The sequence below is a fragment of the Centrocercus urophasianus genome, unplaced genomic scaffold (genome assembly GCF_019232065.1).
Source record: "Centrocercus urophasianus isolate 14NV4802_14NV808 unplaced genomic scaffold, USGS_Curo_1.0 seq_14, whole genome shotgun sequence".
Taxonomy (NCBI): domain Eukaryota; kingdom Metazoa; phylum Chordata; class Aves; order Galliformes; family Phasianidae; genus Centrocercus; species Centrocercus urophasianus.
In genome coordinates this window covers 8550812-8571496 of record NW_024884586.1, presented here as the reverse complement: position 1 = coordinate 8571496, position 20685 = coordinate 8550812, and the positions used below count along the sequence as shown (strand labels likewise).

At 37.9% G+C, this 20685-nt stretch overlaps 1 protein-coding gene across 5 annotated transcripts in view; it reads right to left on the bottom strand.

The window, feature by feature from the left end:
* The window catches only part of CHID1 (chitinase domain containing 1), a 127187-nt gene that overhangs the window by 18256 nt on the left and 88246 nt on the right, over positions 1 to 20685 (bottom strand). For 3 of the 5 annotated variants that reach the window (XM_042814259.1, XM_042814261.1, XM_042814260.1), the window contains exons 11-13: positions 12097 to 12177; positions 9158 to 9200; positions 7067 to 7330 (exon numbers count right to left, since the gene is read on the bottom strand). In XM_042814259.1, the coding sequence (XP_042670193.1) occupies positions 7232 to 7330; positions 9158 to 9200; positions 12097 to 12177 (223 nt within the window). In that variant the 3' untranslated portion in view covers positions 7067 to 7231. Of the gene's footprint in view, positions 1 to 3416; positions 3562 to 3980; positions 4077 to 4887; positions 7331 to 9157; positions 9201 to 11611; positions 11731 to 12096; positions 12178 to 20685 lie in introns of those variants that run through there. The other 2 variants (XR_006168093.1, XM_042814262.1) reach the window with 2 other exon arrangements.

The following is a 20685-nucleotide window of genomic DNA, read 5'->3' as shown; positions in this document are numbered from 1 at the left end:
CACCAGGAAAATCATGCCTTTACCTATAAACAAAATGGCTTGGCACAGAAAGATAAGCAGTGGTTTGGCTCAGACACCTCACCTGCACTGAGCACGCAGTGACTTTCAGAGACAGAAGTACATCCTCTGGAGCACGTTCTTAGGTGAGGTTAACAGCACAAGGTCAGCTGTGCAAAGGAATCAAGCAGAACCTTCTCACTTTCATTTTTTTGAGTGAAATGCAGGCAATGACCAGGGCACTGGAAGAAGTGTTTTAATGCTGTGCTGGAGAAAAGATGCCTCAGAGGAAAAGCAGTCTCTCTAGCAGCGTGAGGACAGAACTCCAATACCCTCCTTTTAAAGCGCATAACAGTGACTACATGGCTAGGAAATAGCAGCTGGATTTTTCAAAAGCATGCTGTCTTCAGCTTTCTGACTTACTGCAGCTGTTAATTCCTCCTCCTGATGGTGCAGATCACTATTTCTGTTTATTCTGTCTAGATTTATTTGTCCCTATATCCATAAGTAAAGCTCTTTTCAAAGCTGTTCTTCCTTAACCTGTGATACAGGGGAGGAATAGCAGCATGCTTAACTTGACCTCTGCGCACTCATGCATGCACAACAACTTGTTGTCAACAAATCATTAAGCTTTTCTTCAAGTACTGACTGCAGAACAGTGCCCGTGAGGAAAGGGGCCCTGCTTTGTTCTGGTTTCTGATGACTGCAGTAGAGGCAGGTAATGGGATAGAGAAACCTTAGCTCTGTTTGACTTTGTGACAGGCTTACTATGTGACACTGAAAAAGTTACTTTTCATTTGTTTTTCTTCCATCCTTTGTCTGTCAGTCCTGTTGAAAGCTGTGCTCTCTTTGGAACACCATTCTCTACACAGCATGTTGTGTATCTCCTGCCTCTTTTCTGCTCTGGGAACCCTACCTGCACTTTCAAAGCAGTTATGTCCAACAACCCAAAATTCCTGAATTCCTTGCCAAGGAAAGGGAGAGAGAGGAAGGTGGCTTCTTAACTACTTGATAAATGAGTTTAATACTGCACATGCTTGAAATTCAATTTGTACACCAGTATACATAACTCAGAAGGCAGTGAGTATTTACAGTATTCACTTTGTGATCCACAAAACTGACTGAATAACTTAATTCTCTGCCAAAAAGCACTGGGTGAAGTCATCAGAAGAGTAGCCTTAGTTTTTTACAGATACACTGGCCAAGTACACAGCTTCAATTTTGCCAAAAAATTTCATATTCCTTGGCTCCAAGAAAGATAAGGCACAGGGAAGACCTTGAAAATGCAGAGATTTGGTTTTGTTTTGGTCAGTGTAGATCTATTCTCACTCCTGTAGGAGTGGCAAAGGAGAAAGCATCTCCTCTGAAGGCAGTGGCTTCCCTCCATTCCCTCTCACTCATTTCTCTCAAACAGCTATGAGAACTCTGCTACCCTTTCCTGTACGGTCCACCTCCTTAAGTGATGCAGGTAAACTCAACAGCAACTGCTGACTGGAGGAGATGAAGTCTGATGTGAAACCTGGACCTCACTCAAGCCAAATATTTGAGCACTCTGCGTCAGAGCAAACAGGCAAGTCCTCACTCTCCTAGGGAAGATTAATATTCTCCATGACTTTATTTATATAATTTTATCTCTTATCAAAACAACAGATAAATCTTGTCACATAAAAAACAAAACTCCTGAAGCTTACTGCACGTTCTCTCTTTTATCAGTCAGTAATCCCAAGCGCTAAAACAAATACCTTAGAGGCGTGATTTAGCCCTCAGTGCTTTAAAATAGCCAATAAATGTCTAAAGTGGGCTTTCAAGACATGAGCTCAGCCAGTCTCCTCTGTACAAATGCATCCTTATGTCAACTACAATTTCAGCGTTGATATGAATGAAGAAAGAAGGAATTAGATGGAATTTAAAATCCCGACAAATCCTGCTTGCTGCAGAAAGTCCATCTAAAACAATTCCAAGCTAACAGCAAAAGCAATTTAATTTTAATAGAAAGTTCTGGGTTAAAAAACATAAGCAGCATGCAAAGACCTGATGCAGCAGACAACTATTTAGTATTGTAATTCTAAAGGCATCATTGAATAAAATACTTTCTGAAGTTAATTCAAAATGATAGCAGCAAGCTACCCAGACTCCAAAAATCAATCTGCCTGTAAGGGTAAGCTGCATCTATAGTTGGAGAACATGAGACAACATATTTGCCAAGAAAGATGTGTGCCTCTCTGTGTGCATTTGTGGAACTTGAGTGAGTTCATACAATCATCTGAGTTAGAAGGAACCTTTAAAGGCCATCTGGTCCATCTTCCCTGCCGTGAACAGGGTCACCTATGCTACATCAGGTGCTCAGAGCCCTGTCCTGCCTTCCCTTGAATGTTGCCAGGGACAGGACATCCACCACCTCTCCATGGTGAATGCAGCCTGTGCCAATGCCTCATGGCCCTTATTGTGGAAAAAACTGTTTTCTTACATCCAGTATAACTCTCCCCTCCTTTATTTTAAAACCATTCACCCTTATCACAACAGGCCTTGCTAAAGAGTCTGTTCCCTCCATTTTATTTTATTTTTTTTTGTAGCTACCGTCAATTACTTCAAACATCCCCACATGGTACACTACCAGCTGCAACTCAAATGCAGAACAAAGGAATTTCGACTTTCAGATAGCCAAATACATCAGTTTTCTTTTAAAGAAAACAAATAATGATTATTAGCGCAGAGTCTTTTCACAGAGGAGTGTCAAGTAGTAGAGTTAAAACAACATGACTGTTTTACTCATAGAGCTTCCATCTTGACAACTGGGACAGCAAATATGTCCAAGAGGGAAATCAGAACAGAGGTAGTTGCCCTGAGCAAAGCTAAGCTTTCCCACCCTATCACAGAATTACTGTGTAACTGCAGGGATAAGGGAGCCAGTTTGGCAAACAAAACAGCAGTTCTTTCTGTCCTCCCTCACTGCAGCTGCACAATGCTCCCAAGCACCTTCCCCCTAACTCCTGCAGCACAAGAATGCAGATATTGCTGCTGCTGGGTCTTCATCTACTCATGGCTTCAAGTCTAAAATCAGTGGACTTTTTTTTCTCTAATGTTTATTAGGTTTTGGGTGAAAACAGACATGTTCAATCCTAAGGAATTTCTTAAGTTGGGCAGACACTGCACATTTGCTGTTTTCAGTCACAGACCCATTCTTCACAACTAGAAAGAGCACACACCAGAAGCTCTGGCGCACTGGAGGAGACCTCATTGAAAAGCCTACTCAGACCATTTCTAAGTGCAGATTCTAAGGAAAAATAGAAGAAGAAACTAACAACTAGCAAAAATTATTGATGTCCTTAGGGCTTAAGGGTTTTTCTTTGGGGTGAGGTTGAGCTTCTGTAATACATCCAAGCACATGAAATAAGGGAAAACAAAATACTCAGTCTTACCTTTTGGAGCAGGATGAGAAGCAGAGGTAATTGTGACATACAGGCTTTACACGGTGGTGTAAACCAGTGAATGTCAAAATCTTCTGACTTCGACTTCTTTCCCCCATTCTTTGAGGAAGGTGAAGTGCATCACTCAAGCAATATCCTGCATATAGCAAGATCATCACAGCAAAAGATGAGAACTGGAACATACTCCAATCTACTGTGGCTGCATGTGCAGAGAAACACAACCATCCTACTTGGCTGATACCAAGCCACTGATTTCAGAATCACAAAGCACACAGTCTACTGCTGGAAAGTCTGTAGCTTCCTGCCACTGCATCACACCTGTTGCAATTAGTTGCTTCAGGTGAATGAAATTAGGAGAGCTGGAAAGTTTCTAGAAAATCAATATTCTGCTCCTGCACACTGAGCACTTTCACATGAGCTTCGTTAACGACCTCCAAAGCAACATGTGAGCATATGACGCAGTTCTGCTCCCACCTGAGAAGTCGCGCACATAGGGGCAGATTTTAGTTTGTTCTATGCTTTTCCTTCCCACACCAGGTAATTACTAAATCTTACCTTATATAAATTCCATGTGATGGATGGATCAAATGTGACAACCTTTGTGCCCCACGAAAGCAACTCCCAAGTGGCCCTTTGCTTTGCTTTCAGCAGCTGATGTGGAGAATGTAAAATAACATTGCTTTCAATTTTGAGTCTTGCACTCCATTCATCTGATTTTTTTTTTTTGTTACAATTTTTAATAACATTTTATTTACAAAGTAATACACATAAAGACAGATTTTCAGCTCTTAATCTCAAATGCTAATGCATGATAAGTGCTCTTATTTATTTTAGCAACATTTTGAAGAATGAGTGTTAATCAAATTCTATTCTTTCCTAACTCCAAAAAGCAAAACATGGGGAAATGCAATTGGGGCCACATGTAAGAAAGCTCTGCTTGACATCAATTAGGTAATTGATACTGTTCATGGCACCTGAGATCTTGCTGTAGCATATGTTAATTTGTTCCTATAACAGAGTCAGGTGACAGAGCACAACTTTTTGTCTACTTACTAGTACTTTAGAAAACTGATAGAATATTCTGTTGAAATAAGCACATTTCTGCTTTACTGCTTGCTTCATGATTTTTGCTGCTTTAACAGGAACACCAGATATTTTTCCCCATCATACCTTGATTCTTTAAGTCCAATATCTTTGGCCCTGTAAGTACTTCATTTAAGAAGTATTTGCTTCAAAGGAAAAACAGACAGAAATTTTTTTCCCCACTTTACCGAAAAACGTCTCCATGTACCACAAAGCAGTGCTTTCTGTTCTTTTTGAAGCATAGAAATGAAAGTCAATTGCCCAGTACCACGGTTCTTACAGCACTACCAACACAACACTTTCGCCCATTTCTGCCCTTTGCTCAGCTTGCTCCTCTTGTCAGAAGGAAAGAAAAAACCAGATGCCCTACAGAACCCACCTTTGTACCAGCATCTCTCTCGTGTCATCTTCTCATCCGAGCAGTGAGGTATAAATTTCAAGAGAAACTTGCCTTCATCATGGGTCACTGGTGGTACACAGCTTTTTTGCATTCTGTGATATCTAACAAAACACAAGTTGACACTGCCACACATTGAGAAATTAAGCGATCACAAGATAAATCCATTAGTAGCAAGTCTTCATTCGGGCGTTCAATCAAATGCCTGCCTGGTATTTTATTTTCTGAGAACTTCATGCTAAAGAACTGTGCTTACTCTGTTTCTTTTTAACTGTTATTTTTAAAGCAATAAGTGTTTTACCTTTAGAGACAAAAAGGCAAAATCCTTAGCCTCATGCCATGAATTGCTCAAACTCACAATGTACTTCTCCTCTGGTATTTATTTTTCATGATTTAGCAGGGTTAGTTTGCTCTTTCTGCCACACGTATGTATTCATTCCATCTCTGAGGATGCTAAAGACAGTTATCCCTAGCACAGCTGTACTCAAAGACAAAAAGAACAGTTGAACTTCAGAGAGAATCATCACGAGATTGAAAAAAAATGAAGAAAAAAGCATGACAAATTACATTTATCCTTTCTAGAGAGGAAACCATCTATTAAAATGAAATATTTTCTTCTTCCCCAAAACTTTCACTTTTAAAACCACTACCTACCAGCTAGTAGCTGACAATGCATGCCATTTTAGATCCCAAACTCTTCTATTTGTAACTGATCATCTTTTTTCTGAGACATTCTGGTTCACTAATGCCACTGAAAGTAGAAAAACAGCATAATGGAACTAAATTCTTGCGCAGATACCATTGCCAAAAGTGACTTTTAAATTGCTTTTGAACGAACCAGAAAGCTCAAGTTAATTGAACATGAGGATTCACGTAGCAAATTATCTCAGTACTAATGGTATGGAAGAAAGAAGCCTGATTAGTAAACCCTGCTGGATACTGCAATGTGAGAAGTCAAGAGATGCCAGAACTAAATCAGTGAGGTGAAGATCAATAGTTCTTTAATCAATGGTGGATTACAATGGGATTTATTCCGCTGAAACAAGCAGGGGCAGATAAATCCCCCACTGAGATTAATTACTGGGAAGAGTGGATGCAAAGAGAAGGAGTGCAGTTATTTTTGTGACAACTGTAAGTGGCAAGAAGAACGCCAGTGGGAGTACAGAGCTATTGCCTGGATCTCTGCTGGGGACCAGCAACACCCTCATCAAATTCCCACCACCTCCCCTTACTTCCTTACAACAAACTACCTTGAAGCCTGTGTACTTCTACAAACAGAAAACTTATAAACTAAAAAGCAGGGACAATATTTGGGGGGACAGGGCTGTTTTAAAGCTAATTAATAGCTTCTGAGCTATTTAATAAAAAAAAAATCTGTTTCATGGAGACAAAAGCACCAATGGGTGCAGTTAAATAATAAAAGCTTTATTCAGAAAGGTTGTCACTATATTCATAGCACCTACTTAAATAAAGGCGTTGTCAGTGCTGCTATGATGTCCTCCAGGGGTTATCAGCACAATCCATCATTACACAAATACTTCTCATTTCCATTGTAGCCTTTTGTGCTAAACACTACAGTTCCCACAAACTAATCACTAATGCATCATGCACTGGTGCTAAGTACTGTAAAATAAGACACTAAGCAGCCTAAGTGGAAGAGAGAAATCACAGAGCATCATCTCCTGCTTACAAAAATGATTTAGAAACAAGTCATGTCATGAATCAGAACTACTGTGATTTTGAACTACATAAGCAATGTAATAAAATGAAGAAAACAAACAGCTAACAGTCAGTATTCAATCCTTTACCAGCCCTAGGTATCTAGGTATCTAATTGCTCCCCTCACACCCACCCTCTTCATTTTATGTTGACTTACCTTATTAAGAGACAGCAGGTTGCAGAGTCCAGCAGATGTTAAATTTGCCAGACATAATCTGATTAATTTATTTGTTCACTTAAATGATTAGCAGCAATTGTTTGAGAGATATCTACCTTAAACCCTGATCAGGTGGTATCAGTTTGTCCATTTCATTTCTCGCAGAAAAAAAATATTTTCACTTCTAGTGTCATCCCAGCTGTACAGGTCGGTCTCTTTCTAAGCTGTTAATTCAGAAGCTTTCAAGTTTTTTCCTCTGAACTTTATCAGAAACCAACAATCATATCTATGTGGCAAAACAAGAAGTTCTTTATTGGGAAAAATGCAAGTTTAATACAGATATGAAATAAATTACAAAAAATGTTTTCAAAATCACCTCTCCGGGATACTCAAATTAATTGAAGGTGGAGTCTCAGTGAAGCAAAAGTCTTTCCCACATCATCTCTTACTTTAAAGCAGGTCATAAAAATAATCCAGGCCTTGTCCCAGTTCCCAGATGGATATACCAGTGCCCAATTCTTTTGCAAGCTCTAAGCGCAACTGGATGGACTAAGACAAAGACACATAAAGCAATTAGCTTTTAGTCAGAGGCATCAGACACTCCATGCTGTCATCTCTCTCTGCCATTAACAGACTTTAAAAATAACCATCCTTGAACTTCTGAAAAGCCCAAAGTCTGTATTTCAAATTTTCTCTGGCTAGCAAGCACTCATTCAGTAAGAGACAGTTCATTACACCGGTTAATTCAATGACCTAATGCACGATAACCAGCTAAATAGACAAAATGCCAGTGAAATAAATCTGATTTATGAACTATGCAAAGGACTGTTCTAATTTAAGCTATCATTTCCCAACGTACAGAAATTCTAACTCTTCCCAGAAATTTCCCAAGGGTAAAATAAAACTTCATCACTGAAGACAATTAGAGCCACCATCGAGATCTTGTACCTACCCTTGCCTTCTCCCAGGACAGAGTCATAATTTTCATTATCAGAATTCTATTTTTAAGAGATCTGGGAGATGAATTTAAAACATATCCTTATCTATGCTACTGACGTAGATTTGGTTTAGACACTGGTTTACAAGGGAAGTAACATTGCGTTTTGTGTTCTGTACTTCTGTCAGTTCAGACAATAAAAACAATTAATTTTTTTTTTAGTCTTTTACTTTCAGGTTTTCTTACTTTGAAGTGCAGCGCTGTTTGAACAGCTCACACCACAGGGATGTCTTTAAAACTCACTTCCACAGGAAACAGAACAAAATGTCAAGGTGTCATTAATACATCTACCAGCCTGGACTTCATGCCTGCCTTTAGCTAACCACGAACAAGTCAGTTTTGAGCAGCTTAACCTACCAGTGATTACAACATTAAAAAGGGGAACAAACACATTTGTGAGTGGGGAAATAAACCAAAATTCTATGTTCCATTGACCATTTTGATCGCCATGATGTGAACAACTCTTTGATTCACCTCAGCACACAGTCTCTAAATATTTCATTGCAATCTTGAAACCTACAGGACTGAATGTTCTTGTTCAGGCTAGGTCTGATTCTAGAAGGGTGAAATTTTAACACAAGAGCAGAGAGAATGCAATGTGATAACATGCAGCACAATCTGTCGTTTCTCTGATAGATTTGCAGTGAAATTTCAGGGCAGATACTAGCAAGAACACAGTTAGGCATAGCAATTCATATCCCATATGTGCTAGTACTTCCACCTGTTTTAGATTAATGAAGGGAAATATAGCTGTAACTAACAGAGCATAAGACAATATTCCCATTCAGAAAAATGGAGCTTTGGAAAAAGCTCACAATAGTATAACCATACTGAATGTCTCTGTTCTCTCTAAATATGATGTATTTCTTCTACAGAAGCCAGAAGAGGCTTAAAATTCTTTAGTTTAATTGGAGAAAATCTAAAAGTAGCTCACTAGGAATTAAGGCAAATAACCATTTATCATGTATTTTGGTACACTGCAGACTACTCTGTGGACAGAAACTGTATGTCCAGCCAAAGGACTTCAGTAAGGTCGAAGTTGTTCAGAGGGCAAATTTTGTCAATCTCTTCTCTGACAATCCAGCATCTGTTAGCACATCAATTGTGTGCTCAAACAGCTCCTTCCAGAGCTCTGGTTTGCTCTGGTGTCTGTAATCTCTAGACATGGCAAAGCTTCAAAGACCCCCTGAACCCATTATGCCTTAGACAGAAAAAAAAAGTCTTGCACAGGAAGCTGAAGCCTTTTATCATAACAACAGGGTGAATTCTTTCACAAAAGTCTAAACCCAGTTCAGTATTTTATGAAGTGTCTTAATCATCCAAGTCAAGTAAATACTTCTTTCCTTTTACTGCCATTGGCCAGAAAATGTCACACTTACCTTCAGTGTTGGATAGAAGATGGCATGTTTTCCTCCTTTATTTCTAAAAATAAAGGAAAAAAAAAGTAGTCACAATCGCTTTAGTAGACTCTCTTACAATTTTTAGCTGAAAAAACAGTTCTATTCCTTCCAATAATAAGGAAACAAAGACAGTGCTTAAGAAAACTGCTGACTTTATTGTGAAAAAGATATTGCTTTCAAAAATAAGATATGCTAGTATGTTCAGTACTTGGGAATTAATACGTCCATATCAAACATAGAGACCATCTGCAATTTAGTACCTTGTTTAAGACGTTTTGCTAATGGCCACTTCATTCTGGATGCTGAGACTGACTCTCAAATTAGACAGTTTCGCCATCAGCTTCCATTCAGCCCACACCTGGCTACAGCATAGGGCCAAAGTGTTCTCTACTGCTCTTCCATTTCTAATGCAGACAAAAACTTCTGCCCTTTCTGCTGTAGATACAACCACATCAGAGCACATGAATCCAAAGTGGTGGGGAAAGTAAAGGAGTTAGGGGAAGGTACCCCTGCACTGTATATCTAGAAGTCAAATAAATGTGCAGGTATCAGTTACAGGAGTATCTATCAGAGTATCTTGCAAGGTATTTATTTACTGTACTCGAGTGGTCTTTAGGAGGACAACATTTAAAAGAGGTAAAACAGCTAAAACAGAGACTCCAAGACATCCAAGAAGATGCAAAGTGAGAAGGAAATCTCACAATAGAAATGGGTTGATATTAGATTTCAGTAAGTACACCCCAGTATCTTCCTGCAACTGGGTGCAACATTGTAAAACCATTCAGTAGTAACACAGAGATGTGCCTACTAAATGCTTACCTAGAAGAAGATAAAGACACTTGGTTGTCAGATGGAAACTGAACAATTTTCCTGAATAAATGTCTTTTATGTTAAGCTAAATACTAGTATAAGGTGTATGGGCAGGGCAAGTTTCACTGGGCACAAATGCCAAGGTTGCACTTTAAAACTCCAAATAATGAGAAGGATGAGTTAGAGGTGGTCTCGAAGCATCAATTCTCCAGTTAGGCTAGAAGGAAATGCAGAGTGCTCGGCCAGACCAAGTGGACACTGGCTGGTAAAATCACTCATCTTGAGCAAATGTGTACCTACAGTATAGTGCACTTAGAGACAATAGATTCCTGTAACTGTCTGTAGTAGTTAGTCTCTGCCCACTACTGTACTTTGCTTGAAGATTGGTAATTTGATTTCTTAGCAATTGCAGACATGCAAGATTGGCTGGTGAGGTGTTTTACTATTGCTGCATATTCAGGCTTTCCTGCTCTTTCTATCCAAAATAACTGGAACTTTACAAAGCAAGGTGGTCACTGAAAAAGCTCTCTTAAATAAGCCTCCCCTGCAGTCAGCTGAGCCACTGCAGACACGCTGAGATGCACGACTGCCTGCCAGCCACAGCATAGCTGGAGTTTAGAGTGATTTTCTGATCCAGTTTGTTTTACGCATGGAAAACTCTTTCAGAAAGCCTACAAACAACATTATCTCCAAAGACTGCCTTTTGAAGGCAAATGAGGTAGTGCTACTGCCATGCCTTCTCTTTTCCATGTCCTGTTTGGAAGAAGACATTCAGGAAATGCTTCAAGAATGAATCCCAGATACCTGCCATTCAAACAGAGCCCTCAGATTTACTCTCGAGAGCAAGTTGTCATCACATGGCCATTGTGCCTCCCACTGGATTTTGCATTAAAGATTAGTAAAACTAAGCCTCTGGTTTATTTATCCTTAGTTAACATGAAAAATCTCTGAACTCTTTTACACAGAGTAACTGTACAACAGGATACTGCAGAATTAAAAAGGAAAGAACACAGATTTAAGTCCTTTCAGAAAAACATAGAAAATAAATTGAAACACTGCTGACCAGAGGTAAATGTATTTTGTTCTGATAAGAAATGCATGTAGTTGAGGAGTTTACAAGGCAGGATAAAATTGCAGGTTGAAAGAATCCTAGAACATTAATTATAAATATACAGATAGGACAGGGCTTTTGTTGTTGTTTCTTTCTTGAGTTTTAAAATATTTCAATCGAAAAGGTATTTTAAAAAATGTACTAACTCTGCTGCTTTTTTCTTAAGGCACCTCAAAATGCATTTCACTCATTTTCAGTGGTGTGCTCTCTTCATGCTGTCAGTGCATTGGGTAGTATACAAGATTAAGTTTTGGAGCAACACTGAGATCTTGTTTGTAGAATTTTACCATGTTTTTTTAATGTTTGTATCCAATATATAGCAAATTATTACTGAAGCTTAATGAGATTTTGCTGTTTGTCTGTTTTGAATGAACTTTTACTGAATCTTTACATGAATATTTACATGATGAATTCTCATCATTTCATGACGAATAAAGAAGACAGCTATTAATTATTCTCTTCACACTCTTGGGAAAACATTCCCAGTCTTTTTAACAACTTCTGTTACTCACCTGATACTCCATAATGTTCTCTATAATCCATCTCACATAGTGCAGGCCAATCTAGATTGCTGATAGATTGCTGACCAATCTAGTCAGTAGGACTTGTGAAGGCTCTTATATTCCACAGACTGTTTGGAGAATTACATTTGGCTGATTATTAGCAATCACCTAACAGCTCAGAGTACTCATTTCAGATGCACAGTGTAAACGGCACTCAGCAGATAATTTTCATGGATAACTTCTAAAGATATGACTCATCAGACTTCTCTTCTTAAGATTGTTTTAGCTTGTATTATTTCATTAATCCTTCCCTGGTTTAATTCCCTTGCCTGAGGCACGCTTATACTAGAGTTCCATGTTGACACACAGATCACAGACATCAACATTTCCATTTACTGATTTCAGTTGCATACTACAGTTAACTGGTAATTCATTGTGCGCTGGGCCGTGTCTAAGAATATTTGTAGAACAGTTAGTGAATAATTGTAACTCACTTTTTGTATTCAAAGTAGTGTTCAGCAATTTGTTCATCCCAGACAATCTTTGGTTTGTGCTCCTTCAAGGTTTCAATGTACCTACAAATTAAAAACACAAATATGAAATTAACTACTTTTCTAAAAATCAGATATGAATTAAATAACAGACAGTCTTGAAAACACAGTTTTACCATGCTTAGATGTCAAATATTGTATCAAAATGTTCTTGATTACAAATCATTTTCTCAGCACATTTCCAATTTGCCATGTTCATGTTTTTAAGCTTTTTTATTTAAGCAAAGGAATTTACATTCATTAGTTAAAAAGATCTACAAAGACACAGGATTTCACTACGCTTCAATATTTGTATAGCCTAATTCTTATATGCCAAAGGAACTGAAATTAGTCCTAGAGGCTAATTAAGGCACTTATTAATTTTAACTCACTATTATGTGAAAAAAGCTCTCCTATAAAAGGAACTTAGTTAATGCTCTAAGAATGAAATAAAAAATGTAAAGCTTATTTAAAAGGAAAAACTACTACTATGAAACCTTTAGAAAAATTATCTACACCACTCTTTTCTTGGCATTATTTTCTTGCAATGGACATTTTGAATGGGAGATTGTCTACCTCATATCTAAGTGACATAAAGCAAAGACAGAAAATTACTTGTACACAAAAACTGCGCAGGGAACCAGTGTGGAATGGTTAGGATGGTCTAAGCTGGTGTTCTTCGTCCCCAGCATTGTCTCAGTGTAGGGACAGCATCTCCCTGTGTCTGCATCTCTGACTGCACGACTGAAACAATGCTGCCTGCTGCCTCCTGGAAGTCCACCAAAAAGTGGCAAGCTGCTGCCAAGGACAGCACCACAGTCATGAGAGGAGTCTCTTCCACATGTTCTTCCATCCCTTCTGCATCTTTGGCCAGAAATAAGGCTGAAGTAACTCTTCTGATGACTTTCTGGACTACATATTAGGGGGTTTATCTGGCCATAGTCCATTGGTTTCTGTTTTTCCTTGGGGATTGTATCAGCAGTTTAAATCTCAACTCCCATCAGCAGTACTCCATCTTTTTCATAATTATATTAATCAATCACAAGCAAATACAGTTGTCATAAGTAGCAGTAAAGATTATTTTTCTATCAGTCGATTTTATAGAAAATCTGTTAAAACTGTGTCTTTCATAATACGTCTCATTTCTTCAATAACATTTCTGCTCATGACAAGATTTGCAGGGAGAAATATGACTTCAAGTCTTATTTGAAATTTCTACCTCCTAAGTAAAAGTTTTTATAAATAATTTTAATCTGATACCACCCTGATCTTGTAATTGCTGAAACTCCATTTCACGGGATAGGAAAGAGAGGGAGAGAGGGAGAATTTGCAATTCTGTGTGAGAAAGATTCACTCTCTCCTTCCCTACTAATCTAAATCACAACATTCAGCACTGCAGGGAATAGTTGTTCTTCTGCTGTGGTTAGTACATTGGTAAATTGTCACCTATTGGCAGAACCATTAGAAAATATTTTCATTTCATATTTAGGCCAGCCCAGATGTGCTCCTTAAGCATCTACATAAGCAAATAAATGAATAAATAAATAAATAAATAAAAATGATAGCAGCTACTGCACTATTCCTCAGTACACACACACCCAGTAACAACATACCTTCTCAAATAATCATAATTAAACCTTGGAAACTTCCCTACCTTTTTAAAGAAATACAAAATGTTAAGTTGTCCCATTAGAAAAATATGTAAAGAGATCTAGTTTTGTGTATTGAACATTCAAAGATAGTTTTTTAACCCATTCCAGAATGGTGACCTCAATAATAATGGGAAATGCAGAATATAGGACCAAGATGTTGCAGCCAAGAGTTACCAGTCAAGGCACCCTGGCACACAGTTTCCTTCCTGATCACATATCCTTTGATGGGAAATTCTCACTTCTGCAGCTAAAAAAAAACCAAGATTATAGAATGTCCAACACACATTTGAGCAAGCTTTAGAATCAGAAGTGTAACTTGCAGCAGTCATTAGAGCCTACTACATATAAGATATTATTATAATAAAGCTGTTCAGGTAAGCACCTTATTTAATAAGGACCTATCCTGACCACGCACTGGGAATTTATTTCCCTTTCTCCTGCCTCCAGGCATTTATCACATGGTATGTAAGAGCAAAAATGAAAGAATTCATCTTTAAATCACATGTAAAGTGATGATGCTAGCTCCAAGCATGAGTTAAGGAAAAAAGAAATATTAGGCACAAAATTGACATGCTTTCCATTAATCTTGGGGGTCCTACTTGAAATGCATTAAGTTGTTATTAACGTTGTCTGTATTAAGGACAACAAAAATTCAAAGTACAGTGTTAAAAACAGTTAGCTCCCATTCAGTTTGAATTCTACTGCATGCAGACAACTCCCACATACTCCATTCTTCTCTACCCTATCTGTGCATTGTATAGTAGTGCTACACCAGCATATATTGCCTCTTAGTTGAGGCGGTACTTGACTCCACAAACGTGTAGTTACTTAAAAAAAAACAAACAACAAACACAACTGACACAATTTTCCATTATGCTGAGCCACACAAGTATGGGATACAAGAGTTCTGGATTCATTTCCAGGTTCTGAAGGAGAAAAAGTGATGGGCAGAGAGCTCATCCCAAACAGCCTTCTCTCTTCTGAGAGAAAGCATAAGAATCTACTATCCAGCTTGCAGAAGGGGTGTGCGCATACTATGTGTGTGTTGAATGGGAATAACCCAAAACTCAAATGTAAAATGAGTTATGCACACACAGACAAAACTAAACCAAGATCAGGCTCAACTGCACGCCTGTTTTGACTACAGTACGCACAGCCAATCAGAAGAAGATTGACATTACATGTTTTCTTTTACCAGTCTGTTTCAGTTACAATAGCCTTAACTTGGTTATTAAACTTTGAATGTAGCAGGAACTGCATCTCCGTGCCCACAGATGGTTCCTATCCTAGATAGGACCCATCTTCCCTTTTTCAGACAGTTCTATCTCTTAATAAAAAACAGAGAAAATATGCAAAAAGTTTGTATTCTACAGTTCCAGAGTTTGGATTTCTGATGTTAAACAAACCGAGAGAAACAACTACAAGATGGTATTCATGGTAGTACTCCTAAGAACATTCTTTATCTTGGTATGCATATTTCAAACAGTATTGAGCACTCTCCATGCTGCTCTGTGTACATCAGGGCACTGTGTTAAAGGACTAATAACTTCCTTCAAATCAAGATTTTTTTGGAGGAAATATACATATATATGTATAATCTAGTACTAAGGAACTTGGTTTAGTGGGCAATATTGGTGGTAGGTGGACAGTTGGACTAGATGGTCTTAAAGGTCCTTTCCAACCTTAAATGATTCCATGACTCAATAATGGCTTTTTGTTAGTGTTGGATTTCAACTACCACAATACAGACAACTTTCATATTGTAGCTGTTCAGGCTTTACTTGTAGCTTTCCTTTTGGTGAGAGAAAATGTCAAGGAAGAACATAATCAGGAGACATTTTAAGACTTCACATCTGAGTAAAGCCAGCATTGGTAGTGCGAGAAACAACTCTTTAAAAAGGTGCTTTTTGGCGGGTAGTGAGAGAACTAGAAAGATATGGAATTGGCCAAGAGAAATTATACAAAACCGATGATGGGCTGTCATAGTTCTGAATATGTCAAAAATAATTTTGTATTCAAATATTCCATTTTACAGCTGCAGCAGAAAATATTGTAGCTTGCGTCTGAGTCTCAAGCTTCCTTTCTGGCCTTTCTCTTTCTTTTTTAAAGAACAGTTCTAAAGAGTATCTGCAGAAATGCTGAATATACAAGAAGCCAGAGAATACCTTCAATGGTAATAAATGAAAACATAAAAGGAAAGAGAATGTGAAAAAGGACTGTATAGATATTTTGCATTCTCATTCCATTGACACCTAAGACTGCAGCTTGCAAATGGTAGAGAAGTCTTGAAGTTTATTAACCTTTAGATATAAGTCTTTACAAGCATGCATAAATTCATGAAAAGGCTAGCTGCAGAGTCAGAAATTGCATAGTAGTATGTGTACATATAAATATATAGTAATAAACAGGGTGAGGATCCAAACACACACGTTGCTGAGTGGTAAGTGTCAGTGAACAAGAAGGTAAGTTTCCACCAGACAGGGATCCTAAGCATCCTTTTACCCATTTCCTCTCAGTGTTCAACACTCAGTAACAAAATATTTACTTAGAATGTGCAAGCATAAACTACTGACTTCAAATAATCTGGACTTCACTTAACACAAATTCCAGAAGCAATTTCAGTAGCAAACGAGATATCCAAGAAAAAGACAGCTACTACATACCTTGGAGAATCAAAAGAGCAAGCTAGCAAACATAAAATCAGATTTGGCTTTGAGGATTCATGCGTTTGAGAGGGGTGGAGAGCACATCTAGAAGCCTTAGTTTATTCTGTCTGCAGGGTATAGTACTTAAAAATAATTCTGTTAACATCTTCCGACTTTTTCATGTAAAACAAAACCAAATGCAGTATTTGTGATGTGCTGAGTACATCCAAGTAGCAGTCCAGAAAGGAGGAATCTATAAACAAGCACCAGTTTTCTCCATTAATCCTTTCTCTGTTGATTTCCTTCATTTACAGAAGGAAGCTCAAACACAGCATTTCCACATATATGGGTATGTTAATAGTGTTCCTTATCCTCATTGAACTCTACAGTGGTTTGATAAAGAACAAGCCCTGTCTCAGAGCTTACTCAGTACTGAAGCAGGTGAATTATGCAAGGGAACTGAAAGTACAGCTGAAAGTACTCTAATGGATGCTATCTTTTCTCACTGTAACCAAAATGGTTCTCCTTTATAAAAAGGAAAACAAAGTTACACCTGTAAATGGATGAAAGAATAGTAGAAACCACAGATGAGGCAGAAAAAGATGTGCATATTTATGTATTTGAGGTTTTGACTCAAACTGACGGATACAGGAGGAACACTTGAAAATCTCAAAGAAAACAAGAGATTTATTTCTGAACCATTAAATATTTCCCAGACAACAGGGCCACGGCAGGCTGAGGCAAAAGGTTTGCATGTCTGTTTGGATATCTTTAATGTTGATGTCCAGCACTTGCATATTATTTTGCAATAAACAGAGATTTAATATTTTTGTTTTTATCCTCTGTTTTTTTTAGATGCTTTACATGGGGCTACAAAACACGAGCTTTCTTTTCCCAAGCAAATTATTTATGAAAGCAGCTATTTACTACGTCAGTTTTTTTCCATATGCATCAAGTTTGCATGTATTTTCTATCAGAAATCTTTGTTGTTCTGGCCACATCCAAAGTCTCAACTTCCTAGCTGAAGTATCACACATTTCCCTCTGCATTTTTTCAGTTAGCTGTAGATTTTTCTTTCTGATTTATCTAACCTAACACATGAAAGATCACTGATTATAGCGCAGTTTGGTTATGGCAGCCCTTGCTCTCTTAAAAGAATTAGTTCCTTTCCTTTAAAACTCAGTTTTGTTGTCTGGATACCTCTTTTGCCTCTGGCCAAAAGGTACCTTCCTGTCAGACAGCAGTTAACAGTAGAGTACCTAACTATGCTAGAACAAAAAACAGGATACAAGCAACATCACAGAAATAAAAATGCAGACAAGAACTGAATGTAATTAGGGACGTGGTTACAGAACAGCTCAAAGAATTGCTCTATTTTATCCTGTTTTAAGAAGTTTTCTTTGACTACTAGCTAGAGAATTTATTTGCATTTATGAATTCAGTACATAACTCAACTTGAAGTCCTCAATAAATACATATCTTCATTTAGTTTGACTGCATTTGCACACTATAGCAGAAATAAGTCATATTGTCATGAACCAATGATTGAACACCTAGTGGGAAGACAGGGCCAACACAGGGGAGCTCAGGTGTATGCAATGTGTGCACCAGCAGGGGTGGAGCCAGGATCCAGCCCTTCCCAGACCTCTTTTAAGGGTTGGCAGGGGAGGTGAGGGGCTCTTGTTGGAGATCCCTGCCTACCTGAGGTCTTCTGAGGGTAAGCAGATCCTTCCCTTTGTTTCTCTGTCCATGGCTGCTGCTTTTGAGCATATTCTCACTTGCTGCAGCCTTGGACTTTGCTACTCTGCTGTCACTGCTGTGCTTTCCACAGTATCATACACACATTTTTATAAATGTGGCCATACAGTGAAAGTGCAACGTTGTCTTCATTATTCCTCTTTAAATTATTACCCATTAGGTCTATGTCTGGGCAAGGTAAGAGTAACAACATTCTCTTCCAAACTTAGGAAACAGGTTATCTCAAGGTTAACATAGTTCTATTTCTGACTCATTTCTGTTATGAACTACACTAACAGAGTCCCTCTCACCTCTAAGCCAGAACCTTTTCTCCTCCATGAAGCTTTAAGCTGAAATAAAGGAGAAAGAGGAGGGGGGAAAAAAAGCAGATATGTAAATAGTCTAACATATAATTTAATAACTTAAAAATTGATTTAAAGCAGATCCTCCCTTCTCTCATAATTAAAAATGATTTCACTAGCCATTATAATTTCCTCTGCTGTACACTGGGGATGACTTAAAAAGCCTGGTTTAAAGCAGATGTTAGCCTATTTTGCAGATGTAAAATGGTCCACACTGTGAAAGGATACTGATCTTCCTCCAAATTCTTCCCACCTGCAGTCAATAATGCATACTGAGAAACCAGATAATATCAGAACAAAAATAAGAAACATAAGTGACAGTTGCCTTTAAAAATAAAAAAGGAAAATACTTTTTCTCAACTGTTTCCTCAAGCATCTTATCACAGAGCTTTTCTTGCCCACATGACCACTAATAAAACCATTATTTACACAAAACACAATCCGTGCATGCTCTTTCAATCGCCAAATTTAATTAACCTGTTCTGTATCATTTAGTTCCTGCAATGTAACTTGTTCACACTGCATAGCAAAGTGGCAGTTCAAGAGGTTTGCACAGTATGATTATTCTTATTAGGGCTGATCAAAAGCCAAGCAGTTTTGTGAGATATTTAACATCCTTATGCATGCAAGTTGTTCTAAATGCAATTGAAAATACTGTTATATTACTTGTGAAAAGACATTACAAAATGTGTGGTACTGATGAGTCAATAACAGTAAAGCACTTGTAGTATTTTAAGTGTTTCTTTTGATGCTCAAACAAAGCAGGAGGAGATCTCATGTTCACTAACCTGAGTCATGAAGGTATTAGAGTAAAAATGTGAAGAGAATATTCAGCAAAATGACTGTTAGCAAAGTACCTAAATATTTTGAAGAGTGTCAATTTTTAAGGACTTCTACCATTCTAGAGAAAGGGAAAATCAAAGGTCTTGACACCCTCCTTCTCCATTTGTTTCTTTTTGGTTAATCACTTTGGGTTTCTTTACAGATCATGTCCAGATAGAGAAGAGTTAATGTGGACCTTTTAAAGGGCAGTGTGGAGATCTGTATTGAGCTGAAATTTTTCTTGGAGCCTCCAGCATACAGGTGAGTGGGAAAATAACCCTCTTTCTGGGACAAGCCTAGGAGTTCCAGTATTATTTCAGAATGATTATACCCAAGGATGCTGTAATGAAATGCCAGAACTGGCTTTGAGCACAGTGAAAGCATTGCTTACCCCCATCACACACCAAGGGAGGCCTTCACCACAGTCCAGGATAAGAGTCATCTCAACACCACAGATTTGAGGATATGTTTCCACTACAAATTGTGGAATATTTCCACATATTTCCAATTACATGGTTTAGTGGAAAATATTGGTGATAGGTGGATGGTTGGGCTGGATGAGCTTAAAGGTCTCTTCCAGCCTTGGTGATTCTATAATTCTATAAACAAGGAGTAGTAAATAGAAGACAAATTATACTGAACAATATATGAAATCCGCCATCAAAAATATACATAATGTGTAAGTTAGATAACAAGCGTCTAATATGAGAAAGCGAAGATGCTGAGTGAAAGAAATCTTACAGATTCCTGAAATCCTTAAAAGTGCTTCCAGGCTCCTAAGACTATGATATATCTAAATGAGAATTGAAGATGCTGAGAAGCCAGCTGGTGACTTTTTTTTTTTTAAGAGCTAAACCACCAAACCAACATTACAACAGCTTAATGTCCACTCTTCATAGAAGAAACGTAGGTCCTAACAAATTCTTCTAAGATTATGTATCACTGTGTAGTGGTGGAAGTATTAGTCCTTACTAGGAAGGATAATATTAAACTTTAAACTCTACTCCAGTTCATCCAATAGTCTGGCTTACTGCACAGGCTAAAGCAACAGGTGATCTTTCTGGTTAAAAACTACTTCTCAATATAACAAAAAATTAATGCTCGTTTATCCCTATAGGATTCTTTCAATGATCAGCAGATTAATCCTAAAAAATAAATCTTCGAACATAAAATTGCCAGTTTAAGGGTAAGTTTTTGAAATGCTTAAGGATGAAGCACTTTCAAATACAGTATGTTAAATACGATAGTATGCTCCACTCTTCCAAGAACTGGCATTGTAAGCAATGCATAATGAAAAAGTGAAGCTGTATATTTCTGGATGTGAGGCTGAATAAA